The following is a 21505-nucleotide window of genomic DNA, read 5'->3' as shown; positions in this document are numbered from 1 at the left end:
GGAAAGAAGGAAGGAAGAAAAAAAAATCTGAATTATTGTATTTTTTTTTTTAATGCTGACCTTTGTGCCTCGAGACGCTGTTGATGGGGAGACCGGAAAAATGTCACAACTCTTTTCGGTACACCTCAGAGGTTTTCAATGCGGACAAAACGGGTCGGTGACGAGCATGAACAAAAAGCTCCGCGGGTCAGCGTCATCATCGTCTCCATTGTGAACGTCGACGGCGAGAGGGGAAAAAAAAGAGCGGGATGTGGAACGCTTGTGCGCTCTTGCGTGCTAAATGCGTTTCTTCAACGCTTCTTCCTCTCAATTGCTCTTATTTCACTGAGGCCTCAGGGTCTGCTATTTCAAGACGGCCAAGGAGTATTAGGGCCACAGATATGGCGGAAAAATAGCACAAGGACAGTGAACACTCTTTTGAGTCTGTTATTCACAGAAAATCAAAATGTCCTACCTAGGCAAAGCAATGAAAGTTTGACTTTATGGCCAGCTGTTTTGCACATGTGCCTGACCGTTACATCAAAATGGGTCAAACTGAAAGAATAACTCCTGACATATTGTGCCAATTTTCTCTGCAGAGAGCAAGGATCCAGAGCCCTTTTCGAGCCACGGCCGCCCAACTGAAAGCCAATCATCCAGAATCATCTGCATCCTGCATGGCTTCCGAAACCTCGACCATCATGGTAAACCGAGTTTCGTTGAGTTTGGATGAATGCACAGGACAGATTGAGCAGATTAAGGTTTGCTAATTTATCGTAAATTGGATCATTCGATGAAGCTGTCAAAGAGTGGCTGGGAATATTTGGCGGGTCTTTGGTGATGTTTTCTAGTACCACATACACACAGTGCTCTCCTGCACTACTGCAGGTAGAAGCTACTTTAGGAGCATTGTTAAAAACAAAAGCCGGACTCCCCGTTGGCCCAGCGGGGTCGTGTAGTTGCTCAAAAACCGCTCTGTGAACCTGCGCTGCCTGGCTGCTGACACTGCTGCCTTTAAGAGGCATGCCGTGCAAAATTGTTGGCAGGGGAGCGCTTGGCCGGCACACGGACCGTGTCCGGCGGGTCTCGTCGGTGTGCTCTGGCACATTTGGTGTCCTGCCATTTTAAGCACACACGTTTAAGTCCCCACACTTCTTGTCTTTGCATGAGAGCTCATGTGGCAAATGGTGTCGGAATTTGATGAGCGAGCTCCTTGCGGGCCATCGGGAAGTCCGGCGGAAGCAAGCAACTGGAGTATTCGCACGCGTCTGTGTGTGTCGCGGGAATGTCCTAACTTGTGACCTGACCTAAATGACCACATTGCACTCACCATTAAGACTTTACTGCTTAATCCATACGGGTGACAAACCTGCTTTACATCGTATTCACACTGTTCTCTCTCCCTCTTGTTATCTTTCTCGCATTCTCACTCGCCGCCTCCCTGCCGCTCCCTCTTTCTCTGCTTCTCCCATTCCTTCTGTCATGCTTGCTCTCTAATTCTGTGTTGACCACTCGACTGAAGCCAGCCGTACTGCTTGCTGGTATTAAATAGGACATGTTTTGTAAAAACGGACTTTTTAAGTGCCTGTATACGAATCGCTGAGTGCCCGACCGAGCCTCAAGTGTAAAATCCAACAACCAAGCGGCTCTTAGGTTGATGTATTTATTTTATTTCTGCCACTGTTATGTCATAGTGGGGCTCAATGACATAGCGCTCCCGTGTCATCGTGATATGACTTGATGAGCCACGGCCACTTTCAGGTCTGAAACCATAACGTGCATGTATGACAGCCCTGCTATCATGTTAAAGTGAGGGTTAAGCAGAGCTGCAATGAATGAAGTTTGATGAGCAGACTAGCAGTATCTAACAGTTTAAAAATTCTGTATGAAAAATGGTTTTACTGTCTGCGCATCCTTAAAATGTGTGATTATTATCAAGAAAATGTTTTGTTTGCTTAATTCTGAAGAAAAAATGTCTGTGAGAAGTCATTCTCCGTTTTACAGATTAGGATGTCGCAGTTGTCATCTTGTTTACTCTGCGACTACCTCCACGCCGAGTTTCTCTGCCCATGAGGGAGTTCGTCTGCCGCACAGTCGGATACACTATCATGTCATAGCCAAAAAGCAAGTGGATTTTGCTCAACTTAATGTTTCTGATAAGCGGAAGGTACGTACATAAACCCATGGAAATAACACAACATTCCTCTAACCCTCCAAAATATGAAAACATACAAAGTAGAGAGGAATGCTAATGTCCGCAATACTAAGTAGAGGGAGACGGTCGAGATCAGAGAAATACCAAATAAATATGCGAGGCCGCCGTTAACGCGCATTAATGAGGAGAGAACGAGTACCGTGCTTTCACGAGTGAGTGAGCGAGTGGAATGGAAGATGCTCATTACCTGTATGAACACGTAGCGAGTGTGATGTTATTCAGGCGCTGAAAATGACGCACAGAAAAGGCAGAGGGAGGGGGCGCACAAAGCAGCAGGATGGACTCAAAGGACTATTTATCATCATCTGCATGTACTGTTGAAGACCATGTGTTGCACTTGTTTTTTTTCTTCCACGATTAAAAGCAGGACTTAGTAACATGTCTGACATGCCCATGTCGAAATACCCCAATAATGATATAACAGTTTAGATGCTACTTTTTTAGACTCCAGCCAAAATGATGAGCTAGAAGGGCATGAAAAAAGACCCCAAAGTCTAAGATTTGCATTAAAGTTAATTCAGTTAGTTAAGTTAATAAAATAAATTTAAAATGAATGAAGTTGAGTTCATGAAAGGATATATATCATCAAATGAAACTTGCCGGTGGTTTGGTACACGCTGAGCTTGTTGTGGTCATAAAAACTCGCCGGCTTGTGCTGCACCTCATGATCATTCAGCCAATTTTATTGAGCAATCAGCATACTTGCTATGATTTCCCTCAGCGAGAGTTTATGGGTGAGGGGGGGATTAAAAAGTGATGATTGGTTTGACCAACGTCTAAGTTGACTTTTGGGAAATGTGGGACTTTTTTTTTGCACGTTCAATGAGTGCAAACAAGCCACCAGTCCATGGCAGGATTGCCGTTATTTGGATTTAGCATACCCAGAGGTGACAAAAGTACTCGCACTCGTAAGTAGAAATACAGAGACTGAAAAAAGTAACATGGCTTTTACAGTTACCACTAACTACCAATCATGTATGCAGGTTTTATTTCACGTATGCAGCATGCCACTCACAAGCCTCATGAACCCGCACAATGAGACAAAAATTAAATCAGCATCTTATTTGTCATAAAAGAAGGCTCGATGAAAAGAAAGGAAAACCCCTCGTAGAGTCAACTCTAACGACGTTTTATCATTTGTCTTGACGAGAGTAACGCTAGAAGACAACAAAAACGATGGCACTTGCTGACACTTGCTTTTGAAGTCTGAGGAGAAAAATAAACTTTTGTTTCAATTATCGCAGTCATTACTTTGACACGTCGTATAATTACAAGCAACAAAGAGGCCTATAAAAATTCAAACTTGGCTGCTCATGATTAATTGTAGCTAGGGACGTACTGATATGCTAAAAATGAAATGGCTACATTCTACAAAAAAAGAAGAAGCATTCGATCAGATAAAATAAATGCATTTTTAGAAAATTGCAATATCAACACAGTGTTAGGCAAGTTTAATATCATGCGTCCGTCTCTCACTGCTGTACCATACCAAATGTTCACTGATGAAAATCTGAATAAATATATTTCATTATACACCTAACATCAGGCAACTCGCTTGCTGACAATCATACAAAAATGGAAGTCCATTGCTCCGTTTCCAGAAGATAACTGTAATCTGTTATTCTGATACTACCTCATGCAAGTCCATCGATAACTGTAATCTGTTATTCTGCTACTACCTCTGAATTCCTATGTACTACAGACTGTAAATTTCCTTTGACCTTTCACTAAGTCAAGAAATTCTACGCCAACTGCAGCAAAGCTTCTTCTGGAACACGGAGTACCTTAAATGTTTCACAATAGCTGCAGTTTCATTTTCATAACTGCTCATACCACTTGCCGACATTACAAGTGATCGACCTTTTTATACACAATCCTGCTTAATGTATATGGCAGCTTGTTTTTAAGGAACAAAAGAAATATCAGAAGTGCATCCATCCCATGTTTTTCCTATTGCATGAGCACATCGAAGCGGGTGGCAATGGAACCCAGCAGTAACATATTAAGCGCTTGGCTACTGTGACAGGCAATACCTCTCACTGATTAGTCAGCAACTCCTTTTGGGCAAAGTCAGTGATAAGATTTACCAAGATATCCCACAGTCACTTTGGCCTTCTAAAGTTATGAATGTGTCCACTGTGTTGCAGCACATAGCCGGTCAGTGTTTCTCTTGTTTTCTTCCATCATCATTTCTTGCATCAAGAGCAAACATAAATAAAAGAATCAATCAACACTGCAGGACAAGTGTGCCAAGAATGGACAGCGAGAGGAGTCAAAAGAGAAACAATATGAGCGAGATCAACGCTAGAATTCTCAATTCTAAGAACGTTCCAATTGTATTTTGAAAATGAATAAAGACGTGTTTGCTTTCTACCGAAGCTACATCATCGTCAAAACCTGAGAGGCACTGTGTGTCTTTGTTCAATGAAATCTGAAACCAAATTCTGCGTTGACAAAGTTGCTTCAAACTGGATGTTCTCAGAGGGAAGTGGCCACGTAGCTTTGAAAGTCTCATCAGCTGAAACAGACACTGGAAGACTCACAGAGAGGCTTAGTAGATGCCACTGTAAATAGATCAAACACCTGTTTTGAATTTTGGAGTCGAACTCCTCGTTAGAGAACAGCAAGTTGTGGAAAACATCCTGAAACATGAAGAAGTTGTGCACTCGAAATTTAGAGAAGGCCAAATTCAGCTCACCATTTTTTTTATATGGGCTCCAGATCACGATCAAAACTTCCTTTATCTGTTGATCGTATCAAAACGACCCACATCAACCAAAGTCATAACAACATAGCAACACTGCCAAAAACACTAGCAGGTGTACTGGCATCCATCCTTACCTTGAAGAGCCTCAGTATATTTGCCACCATGATGGAGACAGAGCTGGACGACGCGCCGATGACTCCCACCACCCTCTCTGGTTTGGTGATGATAGGCGCCCCGCCACCCAGACACTTGACATCCGCCCCGTCCTTCTCGATGAGTGCCTGCACGAAGGTGAGCGATTGCTCTAAGGCGTGCGTGTCCCTGGAGCAGGTGTCCAGGATCCGGGCGCCCAACGTAATGTTTGGCAGCAGGTTGTTATCGTTGTTGATGCGGTCCAAGGCAAAGAGCATGGCCTCCAACCGATGAATCCCCTTCTCCTTCTTCAGCTCCCCGCACGGCTTGCCCTCGTGACCCCTGGCATGGACCGGGAAGAGCCCACCTAAGGAGATATCCCCGTCGATGCGGATGGAGTTCAAGTGGGTGTGACCGGGGCCTTTGGGTTTAGCGGCCTGCGCCGCCTTGAAAGAGCTGTCGAGGAGCAGCAGGAGTAGAACCACGCCGTGTCGCTGGCAGCCGATCCGGTCCGGTCTGCAAGGCGGTGGTTGAAACATGACCGTAGTCGGTACGAGCAAACTGCCGCAATCGAGGAAATGGAAGCCAGGTAGTCGCTTGCGCTGGCCAGAGGGTTAATTGCTCTCCAAGCAGCTGGCACAAGAAAGGCTTCCTCTCATGTCTTCTCTCACGCGGTCACTTAATGTCCAATATGAGTCTGGCTCTTTTGCAGAGCTGTAATCCTGCTCTCCTCACGTCCACTCCACTCCCTCGCTCATTCGTCCAAATGGACTCGTCTATGGAGATCCTGCTCTGGACATTGGGAAGAGCAAACGGTGGAAAATAACCTCCTTCAATTCCCTCGTCTACTCTCCGGAATCTCTACGGCGTCTGCTGCAATAGCCAGTTTTGATCTTCACTGACCCCTGGGCAGGGATGGGTTATGTGGCAAACCCCGTGAGCCTGCTTGGGTCCACACTGAATTCCTACAAGATGAAAAGAAAGAAAGAAGTGGTGAGGTCAGGCAGGGAAAAGAAAACAAAGCAAAGGGATTTGTGTTGGCTTTTCAATACTTTTTTTTTTTTTTACATGTAACCTTGTATCCGTGGTATTACAGGCAATGGCGTTTTCTGAATTGGGACTGAGCTATCTCGCTCAAGGTTTCTGCTCACATCCCACGTACTTGCTTTTCACTTGTCAGCCTTGTCAAAAGTAAAAAAAACATTAATGTTTTCTAAATGTATTGCCTGTGCTCGATATGGACACTCGCGTTTTATGGACAGTCCAAAGACTGTATTTCATTAAATTTTTGTTTATAATTATTCGTGAATAATAAAAAAAAAAAAAAGTAGTCACTAGTAGTATCGTTTGGCACTACTAGTGACTACTTTTTTTTTTTGATTCGCTCGATGTTGCATGCATCTACCTACCACATAGGAAATCATTAAAGCTGTAAAAGTGGGTCGAACGTTGGCGTAATCTCTCATCGTACCAAATGGACCATTTTAACATTACCTTGGTGTGTCCGCGCACTACGGCTGGCATAATCAATTACTACATTTATAATGGAAGTCACCCGTAGGTCTCAGAAGCACGTACAGCGTGTGCGAGGAGGCCTCGCGGGGAAAAGCAAACAGTCGGAAATGGAAATGGCGCTATTAGCAATGAAAAGGGACTTTAATATTGAAAGGGAATTGTCCGATTTAATAGACTTGCTGCGTTTAACAAGAAGACTCTTGGTTCTGAGTAATCATGAACACAGCAGCGTGTTAACAAAGCGTTGTTGTTTGCGAGAAGCCTGTGGGCAGCTTTTCTGAACTGAGACGTGACCCCTGACTTGGCGTCTGTTCTTTATAAGCGTCTTTGGGTTTTTGAAAAGCGCTATACAAATTGAATGAATTATTATTATTATGCTTTTGAAAATCCCGCACAAACATGATTGGGTTCATTGGGGAAGACAATACAATTCATGTTACTTTAGTAGTCAGTCAAGACCCACAGGCTGACGGTGAAAATGGGTGAAATACACAAAGTATAAACTTTTTTTTTTTTTTTTTTAATAGTTCCCATATGCATTGAACACAAACATAAAAAATATGCTTCTTTTATCTACAGAATGTCTACAGTATGTTGGACATTGAACACTGGGAAAATCTTGGTCTCTTTTATGTTATTTGTCATTGTCATTATTTTGTATTTTGTTTCTTTTAGATTGTGTTTTACTACTCGGGGTCATGGATCCTTAGTAGAGTGTAAGCATAGAGTCGTATGAGCCCTGGTAAGGTAGCATGTGATGTCAGCCAGTCTCTGTGTGAGAGTTTGGGCGTGAGCTGTAACCTACAGCAGCTCTTATGAGAGTTTGCTCATTGGGTTTCAGTGCAATTAGAAAGAGCTGTTTTGTACCCATGATAAAAACATTGGGATATTTCTACATGACTTAATGAAAGCATGAGTGAATTTATGTGGCTGTATGAAAAATTGAAGCAAAAGAGACCAAATGAAAATAAGACAAAAATGGAAAAAAAACATGGCATTGTCAGTGAGATGCGTCAGAAGCATAGCCTCATCCTTTTACGATTTTAAGAACACGTCAAATACACACACACGCATTTGCTCTCGTCATTAAATTGCAGACACTCAACTATTGAAATGGGAGCTGTGTTGTTAGCACTTATCAGCTAAAGCCATAATGGGCTCTGAAGGGAGCAATCTCCCTGCACCAAGTCAATGCTCAGGCCCTTGTTTTGCTGCGGCCAACGGGTTAAGGCAAGGCTTGGATCGGCAAGCGGCTGAGATTCATTGAGAGCACATGGGAAGTGACAAGGTCCCGTGGATACACCCGGCTATCTCACCGCAGAGTGAGGACAAGTCATTTTTCACAGGTGATTCACTCCATGTGCCCTTTCACTGCCACCGGCTGTGTAGACAAGTGGATGAAGAAGAACATTTTTGGATGGGAGGTGAAAAGTCCACTACCATTTTTACAAACACACACATACAGTCGATGGAGACAAATTTGCCCAGCTTTCCTCTCTCTATGTCAAATTTGGCCCCAGATTTACTGAAAAAATAATAATAATAATAATAAACTAATGATAACAAACGAAAAAACTAAATTGTGTAAATGTACCTTCTGGCATGCTAGCATCTCTCCCTAACGACTGCGTGAGGTCTTGCTGCCAAGAAAGTGTCCGCAAAGTAACTCTTCTGCAACGTTGCAAATTTCCCACGTCAGCATGTTCATAGCCCTAAAAGGAGATTTAATACCTGGGAAGATCACGCCTCGGGCTTTTATTGTTGTCGTCGATGCGGTTGCGACTTAGCCAGGGCGTATTTTAATTCTGCGTAAAATAAATAAATCAGAATAAATCACAGCACCCACGACCACCACCCGTCGGAGCCATTTTAATCAAAGCAGAAAGTCGTGTTGGTCGTGACACGCATGAATTAGTACGCTGGGATCCTTCTAGTAAAAGAATGAATTCCAAAGATCATTTCAAATGTGCGCAATGTTGTAGGAGTTTAAAAAGATAAGTTTGACGCTCCGAATGATCAATCCATCAATCCAAACTTTATTCCTAGAGCACTCTTCATAGAAAATTGTAACTCAAAGTGCTTGACAAGTTCAAATCATTCTCCCCATGCACTCCATCATGTCCCTTATCATCACCGCCTTTGTCGCGTCTGTCTATGAGCTTTATAAGAAAGTGCTTTAGATGCATGGCAAGTGCTTACCGGTTTGAAGAGTGATATCAAGAGAAGAGCTTTCATTCGATCTAGATTTTTTTTTTCAAGAAAATTTAAAAGCTCGAGGCAAATAATCACGTGTCATTGCAGAAACTTACGAACTGACAACTTTACTGTGGAACAAAAAAAACCTGACAACTTGGGGTAATACATATTATTTGATATTTTCTCACAAAGTCATCTTCTTTTTTAAGGGGCACACCAAGGCACAGCATGAGGCACTTATAAGGTTTGCGCCTTGCCCACACACCTGTCACAGAGTGGCGTCATTTGCTTTTTGATATAGAAGTCATGTGGCGGCGCTGAGAGTCGACGCTTCAAGGAGGTCTGGAGAACATTTGTGCTCCAGCAGGAGATAAACGACTGACTGGCGGGGGGAAGATAAGACCAACGCATGAAACCTTCAAGGTCGCTATTCAATGTCTCGAGTGGGAAATCCTCCAAGTATCATTTTCACAACTTTTTGGCCTTGTTGGTTTTAGGGGTTTCAAAGTACGATTGTTTTTTTAAAGTAGGATCTCAAAGATGGGTTAGTGCTTGAAAGGTTTTGTTTTAAAAGGTTAGCTTGACACTTTGACAAAGAATGGAGTTGGTTTCAAGTTAACGTTTCAAATGATGCTTTCCATTCACAGTTTCAAAGAAGGGTCAAGATGATTTGGCCTCGGACAAACAAGAACACAATCCCCGGTGAATGCAGAGGTAGCGCCGCTTTCTTTTGTACAACTCAACTGAATGTTAATTTTGGAATTTGCATTTAACAACTTGTTGACAGACAAGAGGCCTTCCTGCAAGGCATTTTAACGAGGGTTGTTTTGCATCCTAAAATGATATACCATTCATGGCGGCATGTCGTACCTCGCAATTAGTAGTTGGGTTTTTACACACCAACTCAGGCAATTCAAGGTATAGTTAGGGTTTCAAGATAGGGTCTCAAAGTAGGATTAGGGTTTCTAACTATAGTTAAGGTTTCAAAGTAGGGTTAGGATTTCAAAACTGGTTTAGGGGTTTAAAGTAGATTGTCAAACTAGGATTAGTGTCTCAAGCAAGGGCCGGGGTCTGGAACTAGGGTTATGGTTTCAAACAAGGATGAAGGTTTCAAACCCCCATAGAGGCCTCTGTAGTTTTCAGCCTATGAATATGAATCCTATTTAGATCACATGGCATCGCCTCCCAGCCTGTGAGACGTGAGCATCTGTCATAGGGAAACTTTTGTCGTGGGTTTTATTTCTGCCCGAGTTGCACTCCCGCGACAGATGGGCAGGAGGGCCCGTCTAATTGACACTCGAGTATGTTGACGCTGCGCGGCAGATCAATAGGTGGGAGGAGGATGGCTGCCTGAGGAAAATGAATGGGGAGTGCACTTGCGCACATGAATGATGAGAAGGTGGCTGTGGGTGGTCGAGTGAGGCTGCCACCATGTTTGAACTGCATGGACAGTTTGGATGGATTACGTTTGAAATATGTACACAGGCTGCAGCAATGACCGCAACAATGCGATTTGTCAATGATTTTCACATAGTCAAGTTAGGGTTTCAAAATGAAGGTTCCAAACCTGAGGCGGGGTTGCAAATTAACATTTCAAACTATTGCTTTTTTTTTTTTTTTTGAAGGATTCGTGTTTTAAACAAGCAATAAAGTTTCAAAATATGGATTTCAGGTTCTAGCTAGGTTTCAAGACAGGGTTAGTTTTTTCTAATTAGGTCAGGGTTGGGGTTTCAAGTTTGGGTTGAGATTCCAAGCTTGAAATTAGGGTGCCACATGGCAGACAAAAAACAAATGATATTCCCCGATTCCACATTTGCTTCTGTCGTATTTGCATAATTTAGATGAAGCTCGCCCACGACCAGTAGGCCTGCGTAAAGTCATCATGACAGCCCTCATTGCCAGCTGTTCCACACGCCGTCTTCTCCTTCTGTGTGATGCAGAAAGACAACAAACACTCAACTTGGGGTCTTCTGATGCGCCGAAAAATTCCTTAAGGCCGTTCCGCCTCTGCCAAACCTTGCAGCAGCTAAGTGCCGCATGCCCGCCTGCTTCCACGCATGCGTTCGGCCATTTCCAGTACGCAGCCGTGACAACATGCCACAGCTGTCACAGCAAACACGGTTAGAGGGGAGGAAACATGCAGACGCATACGCACACACTTTCATCACATGACGATAAAAACAGCTTCCTACGTCACATTAGATCAAACGCGCATTTTACTCGACGACTGCACCAACAAGAATGTCTCTGATTGTATTGGAATGATGTTTGAAGCGATGTTTGGGATTTAAAATGAGGGTTTCAAGCCAAGGGTAGGGTTTCATACAATGTTTCGAGCTTCAAATGATTGATTATCGCAAAGCTTTGGGCTGCAAATTCTTTCAAACCAGGATTGTGGTTTAAAAGTGCAAATTAAGGTTTCAAGATGCGTGAGGGCTTCGAAAAAGAGGTAGGGTTTCAAGAGGTGCTTACAAATCATAATAAGGCTTTCAAAAGTAGGGCGTTGCTTCGCGGGCGGCCATCTTGCTTTGTACTGACACATGCTGGCGACCGGAAATGACATCACAGTGCCTAAGGGCGCAGATTGTGAGCGTCACCTGACCAAACCCAGAAAGCAAGTGAGCCGTGAAGTCGTTACATGAGCCCTGAGGCGCTGATGTTGTTTTCAGGCGACAGCATGTATCACTACGAGCCAAAATGGCCGCCCCCCGAGATAGACAAAAAAGAGGGGGATTTTTCTGCATTATTGATGTTCCACAAACAGAATACTGTAGCATGGGCACAATGGGTGAACATAAAACAAGGAATACTACATTTTCGACATGACTTCTTCTTCAAGCATGTGTGGATATTTGTTGTTTTTACATGGTTTCCAAATTATGTACAGATTTCCATTTGTGAGTCTGGGCCATGAGGAGAAACGTCCCTCATCATTGTTGTTTTGTTTTGTTTAGTTTTATTTCCTGGCACGGGATACTTTTCCATGCAGACCTAATGGAGGACTACGATTGCAGACCAGGAGATAAATGGAATGAAATGTGAGAAGGAGCCTTTCTTCTCCTGGATGGAAGAGGCCTCGCAGGGAATACATCAGGACACGAGGGAAGCATATTAGAAATTGCTTAACTTCCCGCCCGTCCGTCGGATTCAACGCTTTGCATCTTTCTATCTTAACAGAAGAAAATAAAGGTTAGTCATTCAAATTCATGTTTCTAGGCAAAGTTAGGGTTCCAAATAGTGAACCATTTGTTGTGATTTACAAGAACCAAAACCAACCCACGCACATACAAAAGGGTCGGGGACTGGGCGTTCAAAATATTCTGCTTCAAGAAACAAATTTGCTTTGGAGACGCTGTAACCCAGAGATCCGTTTTCAGACAAAGGTTAGGGTTTCAAATTTATGAGTAGCCAAGGTTTGAGTTCTAACTGTTGCCTGGGAGTGGGCGGCCACTATTAACTGTTGATTATGTTCCCCGTCTGTAACGTTGTCGGCATACATGAGAGCTGCGAGCCGCAAGCGAGGATGTTGTTGGGGGAGCTCGCCGGTCGATCCGAGAGGCCACTACCTCTCAGACGCTCGCATTGATTTACTGTATCTGTTGAGCTTCACCTGCTTGCCTGTCAAGATTAAAGCATTCTTGTCCCGTCAAAGACGCCCCGCCCCTCGCCCACCCCTACCCTGGAGAGAAGTTCTTTCCCACTGAATGCCTCCGGGCCGCCGCCAAGTATTGAAAAGTAGGGCACCTGGGCCAAATAGGGAGCTGCTTGCAAAGCATCACGATTGTTCGTGACCGCTTTAGTGCCTGAGCGACAACTGAAAGCTGCGGATGGATCGATGTCAAGGATGGCATCAGAAACGTCTGATTGGGAGATGAACTGGGTTGACTGGAATTGCTAACAAACACAGGTAAAACTGAAGGTAGGACTTTTAGCAAATACCTTTGGGAAGCATCTCGAATTAATAGATTTTCAAATTAGGGTTTGCAGACTGGATTAGGGTAGAAAACAAGGGCATGCTTTCCCATCTGGGTGACAAGTCTCAATGACGATTAACCCAGGAACACAAAGTGCATGCGTGCACAGCTATCTCCTGAAAACACACCTCCATTCAGTTGCTTCATTATGCAACAACGCGCCCAACATTGTTGCCATTTTGGCTCCCGGGCTGCAATATTGTAATTCCTCACTTCCCGTCAGGCGGATCCGCAAGTGCTGTTGGTTTGTACTGAATTCCAAAAAGAGGTCACATCTCTGCCGTATCGGCGTCTCTGCAGTATCAAGAGCTGAACTTTTCAAACTTCACTGAGCACCGGCAACTGGGTTCTCGTTACGCAGCTGGAGGAGCGGCCTCAAAAATCCTTCCTTCATCCTGCGGGAAAACAATACGTTTACTGACAAAGGCATGTTTGCTTATCGTTGTATGCTTGGGGGGGTCACGTTGGGATTAAGGGTCTAAATTAAGGTTTCAAGACCGGGTAAGGTTTTCAAGGTTTCTTCAGCAAGGTTTCCGGATTTGGCCTTGGTGAAGGTCTGAAGTGCCCCTAAATTATATTGTCCCAGTTGACCAAAGAATGATGAAGTTTCCGCCATCATCATTGTGCCTCCTGTGATACATTTCTAATAAGTGCTCTTTTCACTTCATTGGGATGGAGCCCACTGACAACTCCCCACTGACCAATTCCGAAGACTATTAGAGAAACAGTCTATAGCTAAAGCAGTGCTTTTTGTTCTTATCGCGCAGCAGGTAAAAGCTAAACAGCGTCATTAATCTTCGGAAATCAGTTCATTCACAAACAATCAACCGCGCCGAGTAAACCGAGTCTTTAAGTTGATGCTGGAAGTTTTTTCCAGTTCATTTCCTCTCTCCTGACTATCTATCTGATAAGATAATTTCAGGGACTCCACTTGTTTTACTTCTGCAGTTACAAGGCTTCTAAAAAGAAGCCAGCAGAGGAACAAAGGCAGAAGGAGGAGAGAAAAATCAATGTAATTGAACACCGCCATAGAGAGTGTCGATACCAGTGTCTGACGCTAAAAAGGGAAAACGTGCGTCGTCATCGTCGGCTGCACTTAAAGCCGGCGGCCGCTAGAAAACAAGTCACCAAGTCTCACAATCGCTTTAAAGTTTCAAAGTCGCGACACGCCAGCATCACGGCAACGGGGAAAACATCGTTCGCTCTCGCTCATTAGGCTGCTAATGACTTACTGATGGTTTCTCGCTGTCGCCGTGTTTGTGAGGTAGTCCGAGCTCCTTTACTTGTCCCTAATGCCATCATTTAAGGCCCACTAATGGAGCCAGCATGTCGCATCTTTGCTCGCCCTAATCAATGGAAATGCTGTTGGTTTTTTTCATCTCCAAATCTTGTGATCACATAAGGATGCAGGCAGACGACTTTGTCTTTGATCTTATCCAAGTATAAAGGAAAGATTACCACAGCAAAATTTAGCTAAAATGAAGTAAGCGTATTCCTCCTTTGATCAGATAGTTGATTAGTCAATTAGTTAGTCTGCCAGTTTGTTTGTCAATTTATCAGTCAGTTAGTTTGTTTATCAGTTTTTGGGTAAATTTGAGTTTCCTAAAAACCGATATGTCAATGCAAATGCTTGGACTCAAACATTCTTTTGTTTCTGGCTTCCCTGCCTCTTTGCTTGTTTACGATGTAATGACGCCGTCTGAGTTGCGCACGTTAAAATGTCAAAATGGCTTCCGACTCTGCCATTTGGAACTGTCAAAACCGCTAAGCGCCGCTTTAAAGCAGTGCTATGTTATAATTTGACTTTACAAAAGCAGTATCACAGTTGCACAGTTGCGACGTTGCTTGCTAATAAGAATAAGCTTTTAGTGTTCTTGCCAAGGCAACCAATCGGGGAAGACCAGCCAGGACACCTCTCTGGGTTGTGGGTAACCATTCCTGTTTATATTTTTACGTAATGAAATGATCAGTAAGTCTTACTTCATCAAAGGTTAGATTGTTGATTGACTGCTTAATCAGTCATTTAGGAAGACCGACAGTCAGCCAGTCTACTCACCAGTTATTCATACAGTCAACTGGTTAGTTAGTTAGTTAGGTAGTTGGTTGGTTGGTTGGTTGGTTGGTTGGTGGGCGTTTGGGCGAGTTAGTTAGTTAGTTAGTTAGTTAGTTAGTTAGTTAGTTAGTTAGTTAGTTAGTTAGTTAGTTAGTTAGTTAGTTAGTTAGTTAGTTAGTTAGTTAGTTAGTTAGTTAGTTAGTTAGTTAGTTAGTTAGTTAGTGCTTTCAGAGTATCCGGCAACGATGAGACCTTTGCTTTCGCTTCTGATCGGAGTTGTAGTAAATTATTCATCTGGACACGGCAGTGACATATTTGGCTTCTCTTCTTGTTTGGACCTCAAGGGTTCCTGTCTATGTGACGTTAAAACTGAGGACATCCGGCTCCTCGCTGTTCTTTTTTTTTAATGAAAGTTGTTCATCATCACGTTGCCAGCAACAGGTTGACACCACTTAGTCTCCCCCGGGGAGAGCTGTCAGGTCCAGTTCTCCATCCTGACATTTTACTTTGACGGGGGGAGGGGGGGGGACCAGCACTGGGACAGGCCCACTGCCACTGTGGCATGACAGAGTTTTAGGGCATGGAGCTCATACGAAAAGCAACAGGGTTTCTGAAAAACAGTTGCGTTTCAATATAACAGAGCTACATCTTTTGGACAACAGCTCATGTACAACATCTGTTGTACGGGCCCTTGACTACACCACAACAATAAAAATCTGTTGGGAGACCTTGTAGATGCATCTGAATAGAGCTGTGAATACAAGACCCTGAGCATGCGCCATATAGCCATCCTTTCATGGTTGAGATCAGGTATGCATTGTCCATGTTGTGTTCTGCTTCAGAAAAAGAATTTGAGTGACATTTTAGAGCTAGGCTTTGAGTTGCTTCTAACCTTCATTTGGTCGGTCGGTTGGTTGCATGCTTGATTGGTTGCTTGGTTAGTTGCTTGGTTAGGTGCTTGGTTGAGTAGTTCATTGGTCGTCCGGGTTAGGGCTAGTTGATTAGTCTCTGTTGTTTAAGAAACCACTAATTGCATAATTTGGCCACATTGTACAAAATCTTCCCTGAGGTCAGTCGTTGCAGAGATGGCCAGAGTGTTTGTTAGTTTTGCCCCACTACGCCTTCGTGGTTGGTTTCAGTCATGACCCTGTGTGTGTGTGTGTTTTGGGAGGTGGGGGGACGGCTGTGAGGGTTACACTAATTCATGCTGACATCCAGAGAAGTCGTGATTGCATTCAGAGCTTTGTGGGCGAGCTCCATGTGGGCGGTGGCGGCGGAGGGATCGTGTCGGTGTGTCCCACCGAATCTTTAACAGCCTTGTAAGAGCTGCAAGATGTTCGCCGGCCAGTCGCCCAGGGGGACAGAAATAGGCAACGCAGCCAAAAGAGCGTTTCCAGGAATACCTTTCATGAACAGTCCGGTGATCCCCGGCCTCACTGCGTTGCCGATGCACCCGGCCCTCCGTGACCCTTGGGTGTGTGCAGTCAATACGTAATCGCGACTGTTTGTGTTGAATAATTCACCAGCGCCGGAACAACATGGAGCACTCATTGCTCACTCATTCCGCTGCAGGTCAACACGGCCGCCCAGATGGAAACACAGAAAGCCCTTAAGAGCTCAGCTCAGTCCATATCAATTAACCCGTCTACCTTCAGCCAATCAGAATGGCACGAAAACAACAACGGTGACTTGAAGTTTCCGCAAGTACTGGCATTGGTTGAGCCCTCTGTTTTGTTGTTGTTGTGCGCTTACCTCCGCTAATTCTGTCCTATGGAGAAATGCTTGGGTGGTTCCGAGTTCAGGTCCAGTTGACTTCAACCTACACAATGTAGTGCCTGATGATTTACAGTGCCTTATTACCGCCGCCAAGCTGGATGGAGGCGGATATTGTTTCTTTGTATGTTAGCCACATAACTCAAAAATGTACCTCCAAGAGGACTGAGGCGCAAAAAATTATAATAATAATAAATAATACATCAAATAATGAAAAAAGTTGTATATATTTTACACTGAATGACCCATTCAAGATTTTGCAGTTCTTTTTGAAATGCTGAAACCTTGAGTAATCAGCTCAAAAGTATTCCATCTTTTTTCTCCGGAATCACCGCAGTCTGGCATTGTTGCAAGATAAAATCTTAGTCTCCATTTGTCTACAATCTCCACAGACCTCAGATTGCCGTCTTTTTGGGGCCACAGTGCCGGCAGGCTCGCATCCCCAAAAGGACATTGCAGCCCAGGGCAGCATCATTCATGCTTGTTTCGCCAATCACTCCCTTTGACTTCAAGTTGTGTGTCAAGACTCCACACCAGTGAGAGAGAATGACTTTTTTTTCCGACCATGAATGTGACAAATGCGTGAAGACTCAGTGGGCTAGAATGTGTAGAGGAGGGTTGATGATGGCGATGTTGGTGTGGGGAGGGGGCGAGCAGCCTTCCCACTGACGATCCCATCGGCGGCGGTGAACGCATCACAACACAACGCTGTAGGCGACTGCAAGTCAACAGTGTCTAATGCGAGCCTTTGGCATGCAGGGTGTTAAATAGATTGTGAAAATGCTCTTTTCACGACTAAGATGGAGCTTTTCATTAATCCCGCAGCTCAACCTGCCTCCGCATCACAGGCCCCCTGAAAGGAGGGGAGGGGGACACGCAAAAATGCTCACGGAGGCCGGCAGGATCTAGCAAGCACCCGTGGTCCTCGCGCACCACCCCAACCGCCCTCCATCCCGTGCATCCAAGCAGCTATGCATGTGTATAGTGGACCTCCATCCAGTCCATGCGGTGCGCTATAGGCGTCTCGCTCGCTCCCTGAGCATGTGCCATTTTCTGAACAAGCACGCACATATGCTTTTGTACGCTGCCTGTAGGTGGATGCGCTTGATGCTGCGGGTATTTGCTCAACTCAAATGGGGGTTTTGCCTTTTATGCAGGGAAGATATAGCACTTATTGATAGATTTTATTTTGGGGGATGCCGCTCTTAATGATACCCACGCGAGGATTAGAGCAATGGAAAATATGCATGTGTGTGGATGCTGATAGTTGCTGTGCCATGATAAGCGTGTCACATTTACATTTTCTTTTTGACGTATTTGTTACTGATGCATATTTCATCGTTAAAGAGCTCATTTAGACAGCAGTCTCTGACCTGCATGCATCAAACGCAAATCTTTATCTTGAGTCATCATTTCTAAAGTTGGTTGGCAAATGCAACTCTGTTATTCGCTGCGTCGCGAGAAGCCGCAGGGAACGCACACGTTCATTCCCTCAGCTTGATTTCACCCTCTTCCTCCTTCATTGACATCTTGCATTAATTATAAATCCAGCGTGACTAAATGAACAGGTGTGCAAACAAATTGGATCCGTAATTGCAATATCGACGTTGCAGATGAGTTCGGCTCGGGAGTTCAGTTGGATTGTAGAGGCGTGGCCGACTAGGTCGGCTGGTGCTGTTAGCCGCCCAAGCCGGATGTTCGTTTGGTACACCCGAGCTGATTTTGGTGAAAGTGTTGTTGATGGATGACCAAATGTTGTCTGACGTACAGGCAGTCGCAACTGCAATTGATTGGCCGAGCAAGAAACCACAGCACAGGGTGTGTACCTGTGTGTTTGTATTTGTGTGTGTGCATGGGTGTGTGTGTGCCTCCTTGCCACCTTTAGAAATCATTTAAGCCACAACTGTACCTCATTTGAAATAATGTGATGAGTTATATAATAGGATTTTACTTTTATTCACATGAAGCTATAGAGGTTGATCTGAAATGGAAGGTGTGTGTGTGTGCATGCAACGTGCTCACTCATCTCTTCCACTCATCCAGTTGCACCCACATTCAGAGGTGGAAAGAAGTGAACAAGTGCCATGTTATTATTACTCCGTGTACCTCACTGGTGCTCTTTTGAAAAAGGACCATATGTGCGCATTCCATCGGGAGCTTCCATTTTAGCAGTCATGGCTCAATCACACAGCAGCAAAAATAAATTGCGTCTCCATCACGCCAGCGTCACTGTGACACATGTCACTGACATTCCAGATACTGTTTTGCATTCATCTCACAAAGTAGTCGACCTGAAGACTGTAATGCATTCAATATTGTTGCAGCGGAGTCTGAATAAAATAAAATAAGAATAAAATACAAACACCCCAAAAAATATATACTGTTAAAGTTCGTTATTTATTATGAATTCATTACTGGGGAGAATGTAGAAAATTTGGAAACTATCCAAAAGTCAATTATCTGGGCTGGCACACTGTGAGTCCAAGAACAGTTTAAGAAGCCAGTGCCCTTGGAGGCCCCCCGCCCCCAGCAAATTACAAGCACCCGAAAAGTATATACTGGTAAAGATTCACTATTTATTATAAATTCATGACTGGAGAGAATGTGGAAGAATTGGAAAATATCCAAAAGTCAATTATCTGGCATGGCACCCCGGTGGCCCAAGAACATTTCAAGGGGCAAGTGCCCTTGGAGACCCCCCCGCTCCCAGCTCCGCCAGTGGTTGCCAACAAACCATTAAAGTGATTTACTTGGGATCTTAGTAAATCAGAGCCTGAATGTGCAAAAGTCAGCGGCGTGGCTGCACTCAGGTGTGTAACAAACTTGTTTAACAAATGGACTGAGGCATGTTGGGAACTTAAATGGACACGCGTGGAAACAAATGGAACTGGGAGGCACATTCGCAGGCAAAGATGCTCTTGAACCCCGGTGTAAGATAATGTGTATAATCCACAGCAGGGATGTTAAGTGCACTCATTTCACACTCCATTTCACACAACGCTGCCCAAGGAAGAATATGTGTGTGTGTGTATGTGTGTGTTTATGTGTGTCTACGATGACTCAGGCGACGCACATTAGTCTTCTTGTGCTGCGCCGCTCCCCGCTGTTGTTTCCCCTCTTCTGTTAATAACCTGAAAACCTATAATAGTTACACAATATTTCAACATTAATGAAATGTCAGCTACAAAATACGAGTCAGGTGACGCCTGAAATGAATACTTGTCGGACGACGTCACTGTCGTATGTGGCTCACCAGATGTAAGCCAGGCAATGACAATGCCACTTCTCACTCACCATCCATCCATCCATCCATCCATCCATCTATCCATCCATCCATCCATCCATCCATCCATCCATCTTCTATCGCTTATCCCACTTTGTCCAGCTCATCCCGGGGATCCCAAGGCATTCCCACGCCAGCCAGGAGACCTAGTCTCTCAAGCGTCATCCCGAGGGTCTCGGTGGGACCTGCCCAGACCACCTCACCAGGGAGGCGTCCAGCAGGCATCTTAATCAGATCCCCAAGCCACATCATCCAGCTCCTCTCAATGCAAAGGAGCAGCGGCTCACCTCTGTGGCTCACTTCAAACACAGAGATAGGAAAGCCCACCTCATGAATTAGCGGTAAAGCTTGGTGCAGAAAATATTCCTGTTTAAGGGTATTTTTTTTGCAGAAAGCACAAAACAATGGAGTGCGCTGGTGGAAGTCATGGCACAACTTTAATTATATTTCCATTGTTTCCAACTGCACGGGGGAAATTTTGCTTCGAAGAGTCACTGTGTATAATCTATGCGCGAATACCATTATGTTTTATTATTAATAGTGTTATGACAGATGTACTGTACTGCGTCAGTGTGTGTGTGAAATAACTTAATAAGAGTGTTGTATTTATTTTGGTATGTGATGAATGGAGCTGTTCTGGGAAACCAACCACCAGAGCTGGTTGTTTGTAGTGCGTCCATGTGTCTGATTCACCTCCTTTTTTTTTTTTTTGCAGTGAAATTGTTTGGAAAAGCTCCCTGCTGAGCAGATGGTGTCTGGCAGTAGGAGAAGGAAGCACACACACACACGCACACACTCGCTTCCTATTTCCAGTTGGAGTTTTTGTAAAGGGAATAACCAAGGTCTCGTGGGATTTTGACCACAGATGTGTTTTTGGTAATCTGTATTTTATGTGCTGCAAGTGAGTGCATGAGCCCGAGAGTGGAAAAGGCGTTTCTATTTGGAAGTCAAGGTGTGACATGATGTGTGAAGATCTCTATGCAACACATTTATTTGGGCCAAAGTATTGTCATCCTGCTAAATTCACTGGTAGGGAGGGTGTTTTTATTTGATTTTTTTCTGCCTCAACATGATGAATCATCACCTGAGGCAGCACAGCAATGTTGAGATGGTGGCAGAGCATCACGCTTTAGGCTGTTTTCTTCGTCTTACTTCTTCTTCCGCTGGAGGCACTTTAGCAACACTTGAGATCCAAAATGAATGAGCTAGCCAAAGCACGGACCTAAGTCGAGTTGAAAATCACTGTGGTCAAGAGATTGACACACAGATTGGAAAATTGACTTCAAAATCTTACAACTCATGTGAAAGGCCAATTTGCAACCCACACGGGCTTGAGATGTTGACTTGATGCTCTACTTCCAGACACCCCCCTGTATCAAGCCAACAGAAGACATTTCAAAAGTCACATGACCACAGCATGCGCTGTATGCGGGCTACATATAAAATCTCCTGTCGGGTCAGTCCACATCGCTCATAATATACTGTGCAAAATGGGTGGATGTGAATTAATTCGCTTAACGTTGGGGGAAGAACATCTTGGAAGTCGAAGAAAGATCAATTGGGAGGTTGTGATGAATATCAGCAGACTTTCTATATAGTACAGTGAACATCAGTGCTTGCTCAGCGATCTGATCAAATATGCAAAAAAAAAAGCCTGGATTCTTTCGCTTTACACTGA

General features: G+C 44.3%; 1 protein-coding gene and 1 long non-coding RNA gene across 12 annotated transcripts in view; one reads left to right on the top strand and one right to left on the bottom strand.

Annotated features, from left to right (window-relative positions):
- Positions 1-21505, top strand: part of LOC133162487 (uncharacterized) — an 88392-nt gene that overhangs the window by 58947 nt on the left and 7940 nt on the right. For 9 of the 11 annotated variants that reach the window (XR_009716231.1, XR_009716235.1, XR_009716239.1 and 6 more), the window contains 5 exons: positions 579-683; positions 1984-2146; positions 9046-9167; positions 9392-9458; positions 10685-11933. This is a non-coding gene — a long non-coding RNA (uncharacterized LOC133162487). Of the gene's footprint in view, positions 1-578; positions 684-1983; positions 2147-9045; positions 9168-9391; positions 9459-10585; positions 11934-21505 lie in introns of all 11 variants that reach the window. The other 2 variants (XR_009716240.1, XR_009716236.1) reach the window with 2 other exon arrangements.
- The window catches only part of LOC133162486 (metabotropic glutamate receptor 4-like), an 88145-nt gene that overhangs the window by 64819 nt on the left and 1821 nt on the right, over positions 1-21505 (bottom strand). Inside the window, exon 2 of the mRNA XM_061291697.1 lies at positions 5036-5998. Coding sequence (XP_061147681.1) covers positions 5036-5572 — 537 coding nt within the window. The 5' untranslated portion in view covers positions 5573-5998. The remainder of the gene's footprint in view (positions 1-5035; positions 5999-21505) is intronic.

Source organism: Syngnathus typhle, linkage group LG11, assembly GCF_033458585.1.
Source record: "Syngnathus typhle isolate RoL2023-S1 ecotype Sweden linkage group LG11, RoL_Styp_1.0, whole genome shotgun sequence".
NCBI lineage: Eukaryota > Metazoa > Chordata > Actinopteri > Syngnathiformes > Syngnathidae > Syngnathus > Syngnathus typhle.
The sequence above is the reverse complement of the archived record's forward strand: the minus strand, read 5'-3'. Positions and strand labels throughout refer to the sequence as shown.